The sequence below is a fragment of the Diplodia corticola genome (genome assembly GCF_001883845.1).
Source record: "Diplodia corticola strain CBS 112549 chromosome Unknown scaffold10, whole genome shotgun sequence".
In the NCBI taxonomy this organism is placed as follows: domain Eukaryota; kingdom Fungi; phylum Ascomycota; class Dothideomycetes; order Botryosphaeriales; family Botryosphaeriaceae; genus Diplodia; species Diplodia corticola.
Genome location: NW_017971489.1, coordinates 461716 through 473871, shown reverse-complemented (window position 1 = coordinate 473871; position 12156 = coordinate 461716). Strand labels below are relative to the sequence as shown.

General features: G+C 60.2%; 4 protein-coding genes across 4 annotated transcripts; 3 read left to right on the top strand and 1 right to left on the bottom strand.

Moving 5' to 3' along the window:
- Window positions 1-310: 310 nt before the first annotated feature.
- Window positions 311-919, top strand: BKCO1_10000143 (uncharacterized protein; the record flags this gene model as incomplete). The annotated part of the gene is made up of 1 exon (XM_020269326.1): window positions 311-919. One exon carries the CDS (start codon window positions 311-313, stop codon window positions 917-919), a length of 609 nt encoding a protein of 202 aa, XP_020132897.1.
- Window positions 920-2629: 1710 nt separating this feature from the next.
- Window positions 2630-5974, top strand: BKCO1_10000142 (uncharacterized protein; the record flags this gene model as incomplete). Its single annotated transcript, XM_020269325.1, has 1 exon — window positions 2630-5974. The coding sequence occupies one exon, from the start codon at window positions 2630-2632 to the stop codon at window positions 5972-5974; it is 3345 nt and encodes a 1114-aa protein (XP_020132896.1).
- Window positions 5975-7542: 1568 nt separating this feature from the next.
- BKCO1_10000141 (ob-fold nucleic acid binding domain) lies at window positions 7543-8534 on the top strand (the record flags this gene model as incomplete). The annotated part of the gene is made up of 2 exons (XM_020269324.1): window positions 7543-7681; window positions 7759-8534. The coding sequence occupies 2 exons, from the start codon at window positions 7543-7545 to the stop codon at window positions 8532-8534; spliced, it is 915 nt and encodes a 304-aa protein (XP_020132899.1).
- Window positions 8535-9056: 522 nt separating this feature from the next.
- On the bottom strand, window positions 9057-10334 carry BKCO1_10000140 (glycoside hydrolase; the record flags this gene model as incomplete). Its single annotated transcript, XM_020269323.1, has 1 exon — window positions 9057-10334. One exon carries the CDS (start codon window positions 10332-10334, stop codon window positions 9057-9059), a length of 1278 nt encoding a protein of 425 aa, XP_020132898.1.
- Between the last annotated feature and the right edge of the window lie 1822 nt (window positions 10335-12156).

Below are 12156 nucleotides of genomic sequence, written 5' to 3'. Positions count from 1 at the left end.
GCAGAGACACTCGCGCGTCAAAGAATCCCGCCACTTTCTTTGGCGGCAGGTGCTAACCACAACACAAAAGGCTCCGGGAACTGCCTTGACCAAAAAGACGCGCCTGGCGACCGACGGCGACGACGACCTAGGTCACAATTCTTGCCTTCACCACACACAAACACACGCACACCCCTCACTCCTTCGCGCCTCCCACCCCCCAAAAAAAGCAACCCACCACCACCACTACGACCTCACGCGCAACAACAACAAACACAAGCAACAAAGACACCCACGCCCACACCCAAACACACACCCAAACACACAAAAAATGCCCGCCATCACCCCCTCCGCCACGACCTGGACGCTCCGGCTCAAGCACGCCAAAACCACCGTCGTCCTGCACGTCGACCCGCAACAGACGCTCGGCTCCGTCCGCGCCGAGCTGCTGCACTGCCTGCGCGAGACGTGTCCGGACGGCGTGCCCTGCACGGTGTCGGCGCCGCCGGGGGGCAACGAGAAGAAGAAGGCGCTGCCGGCCGACGCGGCCGCGCTGCAGCTGGCCAAGATGCGCGACCCGAGCGATCCGGAGCGGGGGTGGGTCGCGCTGCTGGTCGACGATGCGGTGGCTGCGGCGGGCGGCGGCGATGAGGAGGAGGAAGAAGAAGGGGAGAAGAAGGGGAAGGGGAAGGGGAGGGCGAGGGAGAGGGCGAGGGCGAGGGGGGCGGCGGGGTTGAGGTTGAAGGAGGTGGGGGTGAAGGATGGGGCGGTTTTGGCGTTTAGGTGGGGTGGGGGGGAGGAGAAGGCCCGCGTTGGCGCGGAGATGGAGGTGGATTTGGATGGGGAGGAGGGCGGTGATGATGGCGCGTGGGATGTGGTGTTGCCCAAGTATGAGGATTCGTATATGGACGGGCTTGAGGACGAGGGGATTGTGGAGTGATGATGATGATGGCGATGGCATTCACGAGATTCGAGAAGATGAGGCATGGCAGAGTGGCTGGCTGGGCATGGCTTCTGGTAATGGCGAGCTGTTGGCTTGCTGTGAGGATGGTTTGCATCACACACGGCGTTTTCTGGTTACGGGAGATATCTGGTTTGCGTGGGCGACGATAATAGAGGTGGATGAAAGGAATCAGCCGCTCGCTTGCATTTCCCACAGCTGAAAAAGTTGTGTTCGTATTCAGAATGAAGAATATCGGTGGCTGGTGGTTCGGCGCTTGTCGGCTGGACCCATACGCGGCACACCAACATGTTGGATGACTCACCCAGGACACTCATCCGGACGCATCTGGTGAAGACGGAGGAGATGCATGAGGAAATTCTTTTTTTGAGCGTGGAACTTCTGCGAAGCTCCCCTGCATATGCGGCTGAATGGTGACAGGAATGTCCCATGTAAGCAGCGGCGCGAGGCTGTGATGGAGGGCGGGTGTTGTGCAACGAGCTGACGGTGCCTGCGCCTCTCGAACAGGGGCCTACCAGGGATGCGACGAGCGGATAGGCTCGCGGGAGCCAGGAACCCGTCTTGCGCGAGCTTGCTCGGGGCTTTTTGCTCGTCTCCAAAATGGCGAAACACGCCACGCCTCAGGTGCGGCCAGGTCGGCTGCGCGGTGGAGGCAGGTGAGGGGCGGGCTGGCGGCGAGCGTGGCACGCGCAGCAGCAGTCGCACGGCGCCGGTGGCAGCGGGCAGGCGACGGCGATGGCTCGGGCGGTGTTGAGGGCGGCATCGCAGCGCTTTGGTCGAGGATCCCCCAGAGTCCAGAGTGGGTGCGTGCCGATCGCGGGCGGGCCTCTGGCTGGCTGGTCGGTCGCTGGGCTCCCACTGGCCTCCCACCTCGTCATCAGCTGCGGGCGAGGCTGCGAAACGGGAAGCTGCTGGGCGAGGCTACATGCGCGGCCCAGCCCAGCCCAGCCGCCCCATTGGCCTCGAGCAGGCTGCAGGCTGCATGAGAAAAAGAGGAGCCTACTGGCCCGCAGCGCGCGCCCCCCCCAACTGCTGCACCTCATCCTCCGCGCCGGTGCTCGAGTGCCGTGTCGCTGCCCTCGCCCGTCTCGCGTCCGCTGCCGCCCACGATTGCATCCTCGCTGCGGCCTGACCATCGAGTCGCCAGTCGCCAGCCGCCAGCCGCCCGCCGCCAGCCTCGCTCGCCTCCCGACGCGGTCCGGTGCTCGCTGTGCAGCCCTCGCCCTCGGCCAGCGCGCGAATCACCGCACACGACCCGATTTGCTGTGTACCTCCGGTCTATATCCACCACGCCGCCGCCGCCGCCTCGCCGCAGACCCTCACCACTGCCAGGCGCCTCCCTTTGCGCTCCACTCTCGCTGAATTGGCCGGCTCCGCGCTCTCGACCACGTCGACGGTCTCGACTCTCGCACGCCCGGCCAAGCCGCGCGACAGGCGTCCAGCCACCGGGGTTGTGTGCACCGCGCCATCTGCCCGTCCCCACCAACGCCCAACCAACGTCTGCACGGATGGGCAGAGAGCCCGGGCCAACGATACAGCTCAGCAGCCTGGCTCGCCATCGCCTCTCGACGCCGGCTGCAAGAGGCCCACCGAGACTCTTCTAGGGCCGCGTTTCACTTCAGACCGTAGCGTGCCGCGTTTCGAATCTGGCCCGCTCCACTGCCTTTTTTTCCTTGACCGGCTTGCGCGATGCCGTCAGCTCGACCCCAGGACGCCTATTCGCTGCTGGAGCAATCCTTTAACCATTCTCCCCAGCTTCGTTCCCACAGGCAGCTCCCGCGTCGCCGCGACGACCGCCAAGTCGTCTTCCCTGCCGCCGCGCCTGTCCGTCCGGCTTCGTACCATGACGATGACACCTCGACCCAGTTCAGCTCCGCCAATTCCACTCCGCTAGCTTCTCCACTTCCTCTTCCACCACTGGTAACCGGACACGACAACGGCTTGCCGCCCACCCCGCCCTCCGCCGTGAGCGACGGCCTGAGGCGGGACGCCTCGAGCACTCCCCGCTTTGCCGACGGCGTCATGGCCACCCTACTTTCCAAGCAGCCCTCGACCCGGACCCCCATAAACCAGCGAAGCCCCCCGACGCCTGATCCAAGTCCCCCCCGATCTGTGCGCTCCGGTCAGAAGACACACCCCCCTCCAACCATCCGCTACCCGTCATCTCGCGCCGACTCCTTCACCACGGCCCGAAGCCATCTGGAGTCAGAGGACAGCGAATCGCAGGCCTCGTTCCACGACGCCCTGACCCCGACACAAAACGGCGCCGAGCACGCGAGGGAGTTGAGACAGAGGTATGACGGGCTGGGATTGGCCTTTGAGAGCGAAGCAGGGGACGTGACACCCACGGAACGCAACCCGTCCGGGCTGCCGGGCTATAAGGATCCCCCCTCGTTAGCCGGCACGTGGGAGCCGAGAAACGGAGGCCATGACCAAACATCAGATCTGGAGTGGGACACTAATTTCATGAGGAATGTGGCAGTGCGGCATAAACGGCGGGAACGGCCCCCCAAGACCCCGCCTGAGCAGACTTCTCCCCGGGACTCTGGTCTCGACCTTTCACCCATCTCCATCATGAAGAGAGGCCAAGTTCCTGATGACCGAGCTGGCGATATCAAAAGACACGCCCGAATCCCAACATTGGACAAGTTTGCCCAAGACATCGGTTGGCCACATGACGCAAATGCTTCGCCCAAGACCGACTCCAAGCGTTTTTCGACCGCCTCCAGTACGTCGACCGTCGTGGAAGCCGTTGTGGTAGCCACGTCGCCCGAGTGCCACCGCCGGCTTCGTCATGCTGGCAAGAACCTGGCTCTGCGTCAGAGCAGCGACACGACGTTTGAGCGCCGCTCACCGGGCCGCTCACCGGGCCGCTCGCACCGGGCATCCCTTCTCTCAAATGGCGGCAGCACGCCCCATCGCTTGGTTCACCATAAGGAGAAAATCCCGGAGCGTAGAAATCGCGACAGTATTGATTCTGCCTTTTCATGTGTCAGCACTGACGCACCCGCACCTGAGCCGCGGCAGCGGCATGATAGCATTCCGGTACTATTGTTCCCCATGTCCCCCGAGGATTCCCCCAAGGCCGTAGAGACGCCTCGCAGGCTGCAAGTCAAATTTCGCTCGCTTACAGATACTCGACAGTCACAGGCTCGCGTCTCACCGGTGCCCGATAGTGCCCAGTTCCATGTAGAATCACCGCGCCGTGTCCACAGGAAGTCGTCTGTTGGCAGCTCGTCAATCGTCTCGAAAGCTTCCAGCAAAGTGCCCGAGGACTGGCCACTTCCCCGTGAAGGCATCCGGAATTTCACAGCGCCCGCGGTCATGACATCGAAGGGCACTACTGTCACCTTGTCGCGCGCAGGCAATTCGCCTCAGAGGGAAGCCAGCTTCAGGAGAAAAGTCGACGTTACGCCGCCTCCGGTTCCTCCCAAAGAGCCGTTGTCGTTGGCGACTCCTCCGCTGTCGCCAACGGACCGCATATCTTCACCGCCTGCTACGACAGAAGTCCAAAAGATGCTCCAGGGAAAGCGTCCGATCGACATGATGACAACACGTCAAAGCTCCGACCATACTTCTACCTGGACTGAAGAGATTCCCCGCGGATCAAGCCTTGATAGGAGCATGTCTGGCGATCGCGCACACTTGAATGCAGAGTCGCCCATGCTAATCTATAGCGGCCGGACAAGCCTGGATCGCACCCGCCATCACAATACCACAACTCCCTTCTCCCAGATGTCTGACACCAGCGGGCTCGAGATCAGTGAGGCCACGGCTGTCAGCATATACCCTCACAACAACCACTCGCTGCTGGTGGTTCAACAGGTGGCGCAAACTGACTCGACTTCCAACTCGAACTCGTCCACCACCTATCATACCACGCCATCGCACCGACGTTCTGTGTCGTCACCACCACTCGGACGCGAGCTCTCTCCCCCCGTGCTTACGTTCAACCCCGCCACTCCGCCTCAACAGATGATCGAAGACTTTGGTGCCGCCTGCAACGGAGCCGTGGATTCGCCTCTGAAGAACCCACGCAAGCCTCCAGAGCCGCCAGCTTTCAAGATCATTCCACCCACCCCAGCCTCGGAGCTCGAGCGCGATCCCATGAGTGAGAGCGCAATGGTGGGCAGTTCTTCGCGTCCAAAGCGTCGCCAGACTCTTGCCAAGCGTGCGCGACGTTACTCGGACACCATCCTGAACCCGATCCTTGCAAGGACAACCTCCGTTGCCAAGCGCAACCCTAAAGGACAGGTGAATACAGCGGCAGGCTCCAAGCAGGCGAAGGACACCAACCTGCACCCTCTTTGGAGACCGCGGGGATTCTGGGATGATTTCGATTCGGACAGTGAGGATGAGTGGGACGAGCAATACGGTCACGAGTCTAACCGCCTACCGCGTGGCGGAGACACCAGTAATGTTGGTGAAGAGGAGCTGGAGCGACAAAAGCGCAAGATCGGAGCCTTAGGTCGCAGGCTGACCAACGGGTTCAAAGGCTCGGGCGGCTTCCTCATTGGCAACAGCCTTGGAATGGAGCGTCATGGCAGCAACGCCCGCAGACATTACGTCAACGTGGGCGGAATTCCAAGCAAGACGAGTGGGCTCTTGTCGAAGCCACTCGCGCTGGGGAAGAGGTTCGGTGGCAGTAGCGGCCGTGTGGAGAAGCAGATCTCGAGTTACTCCCTGCGTAGGGTCGCGGCCAACGATGTCAGTCTTCACCATGCTGCGACTAGCCCAGCTGGCAGTGGAGTCAGTCGGGTATCGTCGCGTTTCTCCACCAGCACCGTCGGTGGTGATAGCGATGAGGAGCGTGGCTGGGGTAGAGGCAGCAGCAGCCGTTCTCGTTCAGGCAGTTCGCAGCGGCCGAGAACGAAACGCGATTTCAACGTACCCGGCACACGATGGAATGTTGAGTACGTTGGCATTAGCGGTGTGAGGGAGAAGCTCGCGGAAAGAAGGAGGGAGAAGAAGAGAAACGAACTGAGGAGCAAGATTGGTCCCAAGTTCTACGTCAAGAGCACGAGCATTGTCTGATTTTGACGAGGCATACGAAGGGACGATACCGGATGATGAATGACGGCTGGCTTCAATCATTTTTGTTTTTGCTATGTTGGCTAGTTGCCTGTTTTATTTTGTCTCCCCTTTGCTCATTCTCCCCCCAGAAATTTCCATTTACTGGATTTGAGTTTCTTTTGATGCGTCACGAAGAGATGAATGCCAAGGATGATGATGGTTAGAGTTGCTGCGGCAGGGTCTGGATACCATGGGATGTTTGAAGAGCCGGGCAACATGGAATGTAAGTGTATGGACCTGCTCGGTACGCAGAACAGGGATGAAGAGATGATCTCATGACCTTCTACTTTTCTTTTTGTTTCATTACTTTCATTTGCGTCAGTAGCTCTTGGCTTGTCTCTACGGTGCACTCCGGGTCTGTTGAGGTGCTGTCATTTGCTCAAACCTCAGCTGTTTTCAGAGCTGGCAAAAAAAAAGAAACAAGACCGTTTTCCATAATCTTCTTCCCCCGTTTGCTGGCTGTTTACAGCCGTTCTGTGGCTGCTTTGCGATTGAACTTTACATCTATCATGTCTATTTTCTAATGTCATGGACGGTCGTAATGCCTTTTTTTCTTGCCGTTACCCGTTTTCGTGATCTTCTCCTGTTTGCTTCTTTGTCTGTACAACACGCAAGATTCATGAATGATGCCATAATGACGACTCGCGGTGGTTCTTTGCTTGTCAAAATCGGTAGACCCCTTTTCTTCGTTGTTCTCTTACGCTTATCGTTCCACGTTTGATGAAATCGTTGATGGGACCCAGGGGTGGTACGAAATTGCCAAGGGTTGACCTGAATTAATGATAACAAATCTCATCTCCCATTCGACAACTATGAATAGCATGGGGAGATAATTCGCTACTGCTGTGCTTCACGTCTTGGTTGGACGAGCCGTCACCGGCGCGTCTCATCCATTCCAACACACTTGATTCTTAGCGGCGCGGCAAACTGAGCAGCCAGCCACCACGGCGGGATCTTCTGACTTGCATGCACGGAGCGTCGAGAGAAAATGGCCTGGCTGGTCTTGTGTAGTGGCCGATGGCGGTCAAAGGGAGACACGGAGACGCGAGCTGAGGTAAGATTTGGTGGACACGAAACAGTTGGGATGCACGAAGTGGCTTTGTACGATATGGCGACCAATGGATGAGCCCGCGCACAGAAGGCCGATCTGTAGACACTTCCGATTGGCCGCGGTGAAAGCCAATTGCTTTTTCCTGTAAGCGAACTGTCTCTCTTGCATGTGGCCAGTCATTGGCGAGCTTTTCCATATCATGCTTGCATTCTGAGACTTGCTACTTAACGGACTGCAGCATGATTACGTGCAGAACCCTTTACGTCCGGCAGTGTCGGTTCGGCCAAGGCAACGAATCATTGGCTCCTTCATGACACCCACAGAGGGTTTGAGGTGTGTTGATGCCTGAAGATGAAGGGGTCGACGACGCTTTCCCTTTTGCGGCCATCACGTGCCGACGCATCGTCGACTTTACGCGCCTCGCGTCTCCCATCCCTCACACCCGACAACACCAACAATCTAAACACCATACCATGACATGACCACCAGTGCCGGCGCCACGCCTCTCCAATTCTACCCTGAGCGCTACTATTCGGCCTCGCCGACTTACAACACATGGGTCAAGCTCACCGCCGCCGCCGTCCACCGGCTGCGACCCGCCTCCAGCCTGCAAGCTGGTACGTGTACCACGTCGCCCGCCGCCCAGACCCCTCAACGCTTGACGACTGATACTTGAACAATCCACCCGCAAAAGAGCCCGCCATCTCCCGCACCGACAACTTCTTCGACTCCACCATCCACCACCCCACCTTCTACCACCTCAACCACCCCATCCGCTTCGTCCGCCTCGTCGGCACCGTCGTCGCCATCGAAGACCTCGGCCCCCGCTTCGTCATCCTCACCCTCGACGACGGCAGCGGCGCCACGCTCGAGCTGAAAATCACGCGCCTCTCGCCAGCCGAAGAGAAGGCGGCAGCGGCGGCGGCGGCGACGACGACGACGACGACATCCAGCACCACCAACCCCGGCACCCTCACCACCAGCAGCACCAACCCCGCCAGCAGCACCACCACCACCCTCACCACCGCCGCCGACGTCACCGTCCGCAGCGCCATCGGCCTCTTCGAAGTCGCCGCCCACGGCGCCCGCGTCGGCGTCGGCTCCACGCTCAAGGCCAAGTGCACGCTCGGCACCTTCCGCGGCGCGACGCAGGGCGTGCTGCGGCGCTGCTGGGTGCTGCCGCCGGGCACGCGCGGCGAGGCGGCAGAGTGGCGCGGCACCGCGGCCTTCATGCGGGGGGTGCTGGCGGCGCCGTGGGTGTTGGGTGCTGCGGAGAGGGAGGGGTTGGAGGGGAGGTGGGTGAGGGAGAGGGAGAGGGAGAGGGAGCGGGAAGAGGTGGGGAGGAGGGAGAGGGAGGGGAGGGAGAGGAGGAGGGGGGAGAGGGGGGAGAGGGCGAGGAGGAGGGAGGAGAGAAGGGAGGGGAGGAGGAGGAAGGAGGAGGTGTTGATGAATGGGGGGGCGTTGGTGTAGGGGGGTGTGGTGATGGATAAAAACTGCCGATGGGCTCTGTGACTGAGTGGGCTTTTGTCGGAATAGAAATTTTGGGCTTGAAAGGGCTGATACCACCGTCTCTGTGTTTTCGTAGGGCCTCCTCTCGCATGGGGGTATGTATGACTGCTTTTCGACAAATCGTCTCGGGAGGCTCTCTACTAACTAAGTTCGGGCACTTGTGGAGAACCGGTTCATGGTGCTGTTACCATACATGGTAGTCCTCAAATAGGCGTCTATTTGTGTATGTACAGATTTCCGATTAGATTAAATATTAACATCAACAGTCTATACTCGTAAGTTAGATATGGTTTTCAAAATTTCTGTTCAACCCCCCATGGCATCACCGGTCCTTCTCTTCCGCCCCCAACAGCTCCAGTCATCCTTTCCATTACCCCCGTTTCATTAGCATTCCGCCATTCCATCAATTCCGTCCATTCATCCGTTGTTTTTGTTGTTATCGTCGTAGTTGTTCTCGGTCGTCATGGCCCCCGAGCGCTCCACTCACCAGAGCAGGTTACCATTATCGTAGTTCTTGCAAGCGTAGTTGTGCGACAGCGACACCTCGAAGCTGTCGGCGCCGCTCCTGCCGCCGGCGTAGCTGCACGTGCCGCTCGTGACGTCGACGTTGAACAGCGAGCAGTAGGTGCCGACGGCCTTGCCGTTCTTGACCAGGGCGACGCTGTTGAACGAGTTGCACGGCTGGTAGCGGTACAGCGTCCACCAGCCCGCGGCGGCCTTGTTCTTGGCCGTCTGCGCCTCGGCGTAGGCCGCGCACAGCGCCGGGTTGTACGGCCCCGCGAAGAAGCGCTGCCCGACGAGCGCGCCCGCCTTGACCATCATGCCCGACCCGCGGCAGGTCGAGCCCGTCTTCCATCCGCCGCCCGATTGCGAAGAGCCCGAGTTGCAGTCGGGCGCGGCGACGGCGGCGGCCTTCTTGTTGTAGCCGTTGGAGCCGGCGATGACGACCTGGAAGGCGTTGCGGAGCTGGCCCGTGTTGGTGGCCGAGGCGGATGACAGGCTGCCGCCGAAGAGGGCGCACTTGATGTTGGTGGTCGACGCCAGCGCCGCGTCGAGGCAGAGCCCGCTGTTGCCGTCCATGCTGGGGTCGCGCTCGAAGTAGATGTTGAAGCCCGTGCACAGCGTCGTGGCGTCGCAGAAGGACGCGCAGTCCTTGGCCGAGTAGCTGCTCAGCGTCTTGTACGTCAGGTACGTGCTCAGCTGCGACGCGCCGCTGAGGTCGGTGAAGGAGAGGTCGTAGTTGGTCGGCAGCGCCGCCGCCGCCGCCTGCGCCGTGGCCGACGAGTGGAACGGCGCGTACGCGAGGAAGGACGAGGCCGTGTCGGGGGTCGGGATGGGGCCCGAGCCGGTGGCGAGGGAGGTGCAGAAGAGGGCCGTCGTGGTCGGGAGGACGACGATGGCCGCGTCGGTGCTGGTCGAGGAGGAGGTGGTCACGGAGATGACGGAGGAGGTCGAAGTGCTGGAGCTGGTCGAAGTCGAGGTCGAGGTCGAGGTCGAGGTCGTGCACGAAGTCGAGGTCGAAGTGGAGAAGTGACGCTTCACCTTGACGGCGGCGCTGACGGCGACGGTGGCCGCGGCGCTGGCAGCATTGATGGCAGAGGCGGGGGCGTAGCTGCTCGTCGCCGAGACGACGACAGGAGCGCCCGTGTTGACGGCGGTGGCGACGACGTCGTTGATCTGGGCGAAATCCAAGCCCGTGACCAGGGGGTTGGACAGAGCGGTGCCGGCAAGGGCGGAGAGAGCAAGGATAGTGTTCCTCATGGTGACGAGAGTGGCCGTTGGTGCTTCAGGGAGCAGAGAAGGAAAGACTGACTGGAGAGAGTGCGCTGTTGCTGCTGCTGCCGATGAGATGGGATTGGCAGCGCGGTTCTGCAGGCTTCATATAGAGAGAGCTCCAAGATCCAGGCACAGTTCGACCGCATCGTGGGCGAGCGCCACGCCCATGCACGACGTGTTTGGCCCCGAGCTAGACTGCTGGCTGCATTCGACGTGGTTACCGACAGGTCCGCACGGGGACTCATCTAGCGCTCGCACCTTCCGGGCCTTTTCTTTTCTTTCTATTTTTCCGAGTGGTCAAGTTGCCTTCCCGTGGCCGTAGCATTTGGTGGCCGATTCTGTGGTGGAGGTCAGCAGCAGAATCTGATGACCCGAAAGGCGACGCTGACGATCACTTGGACTCAATAGGCCGGTTCCTGACGTTTCAGGCTCGGTTCGATGCAAGCAAGTGGACAGAAGCTTCGGGGATAAGGGTCATTGCGCATAGGTGCGGCCCGGAGGCGCTTTGACGGACGATAGTACGATAGTTCTAGAAAAGGGGCCGTTGTGCTAAGATGCCGAATCTGGACCGGCATCGCCCTTCTTAGACTGCCGCGCAAACAATATTCTCTAGACCCGTGTGATGGCGTTTGGTCGCCGGTTTCTCCAAGCAAGAGGCGGCTCTACATGCGGTGGCTACACACGAGCTCAACATGCTGTTCGAGATCAGCGGGATCAACGCTGAAGACGTGAGTGCTGACGTCGAGACGGCCCGCTCGCCTCCGCTGTCGATCTGCCGACGTGACATGCAGGGATGCGCATCCCCCGGTGATGGTGGACGTCAGGCACACATTTTGGCTTCCAACGAGCGTGTGTTGCACGCGAGCGGCTCGTGTTTCCGGCCGGCAGTACAGGCTGTGGCGGCCGCCTAGGCTGCGCTAGCTAAGTAAGCGGGCCCAGCCAAAGGGGGCGCTCACTTCTCCTCCACGATTCTGCCTCGGTGCTATTTAGCGCAAACGATTGACTACTGCCTGCATTCACCGCCGCTTGATTGCTGCGACCCAACACCGATCTGATGGTTTGACATGGTGAAGTCGTTTCCAGCTAGTCTGCTCGGTCTTTGCCGCGTCTCCCCCGGAGCTCATTTCATTTCGAAGGAGCAAGGGCCGCAGTCAGGGCGTTGGGTTGCTGTGGCTTTCCCCCAATGGCACCGCTCTAGCCACATGACTGAGCATTCGAGCAGTCTTCAGCTGAACTTTTCTCCCTGTGCTCAGGAACGCGCCACAAGCGCGCGGTTGTGGCTGTCGCACTGTCTGCCAAGCAGCCCATGTATCCAGATCTCGGTAGTTCATCGTGCCTGAGCCTCTCACCATCTACGCTGACCTCAACGGCAAGTTCCATCTTCAGCTCGCAACTCCCTCCGTCACTCGCAAGGCTGAGCCTCGGTTCCGGCACGCTTGGGAGCTTTGCTGCCCCTCCGTCTTCTACCTCTTTCCCCGCTATCAACCCAACCACCGACGCCGGCGGCTGAGTTCTGTACACTACTGCGATCTACTGCATGCTAATCCGTACTTCCGCCGCGGGTGCTTCACCATACCCGCCACATGGCTAACAATACCAGACTTTACTCTCTAGCCCATCCAAAAAACTAACAACTTTGCATCATCCCTTTCCGCACACCCGAGAATTAATTTCCTATCTATCGCCGACGTCTCACGAGGTCTCGACCCCTTCGCGGCCAACAACCATGTGGAGTCCTCACCGGAACGTGCAGCCAAAAGTCGCCGAGCGACGCTTTACTTCATCCGACATTGTTCCCCCGCACTAT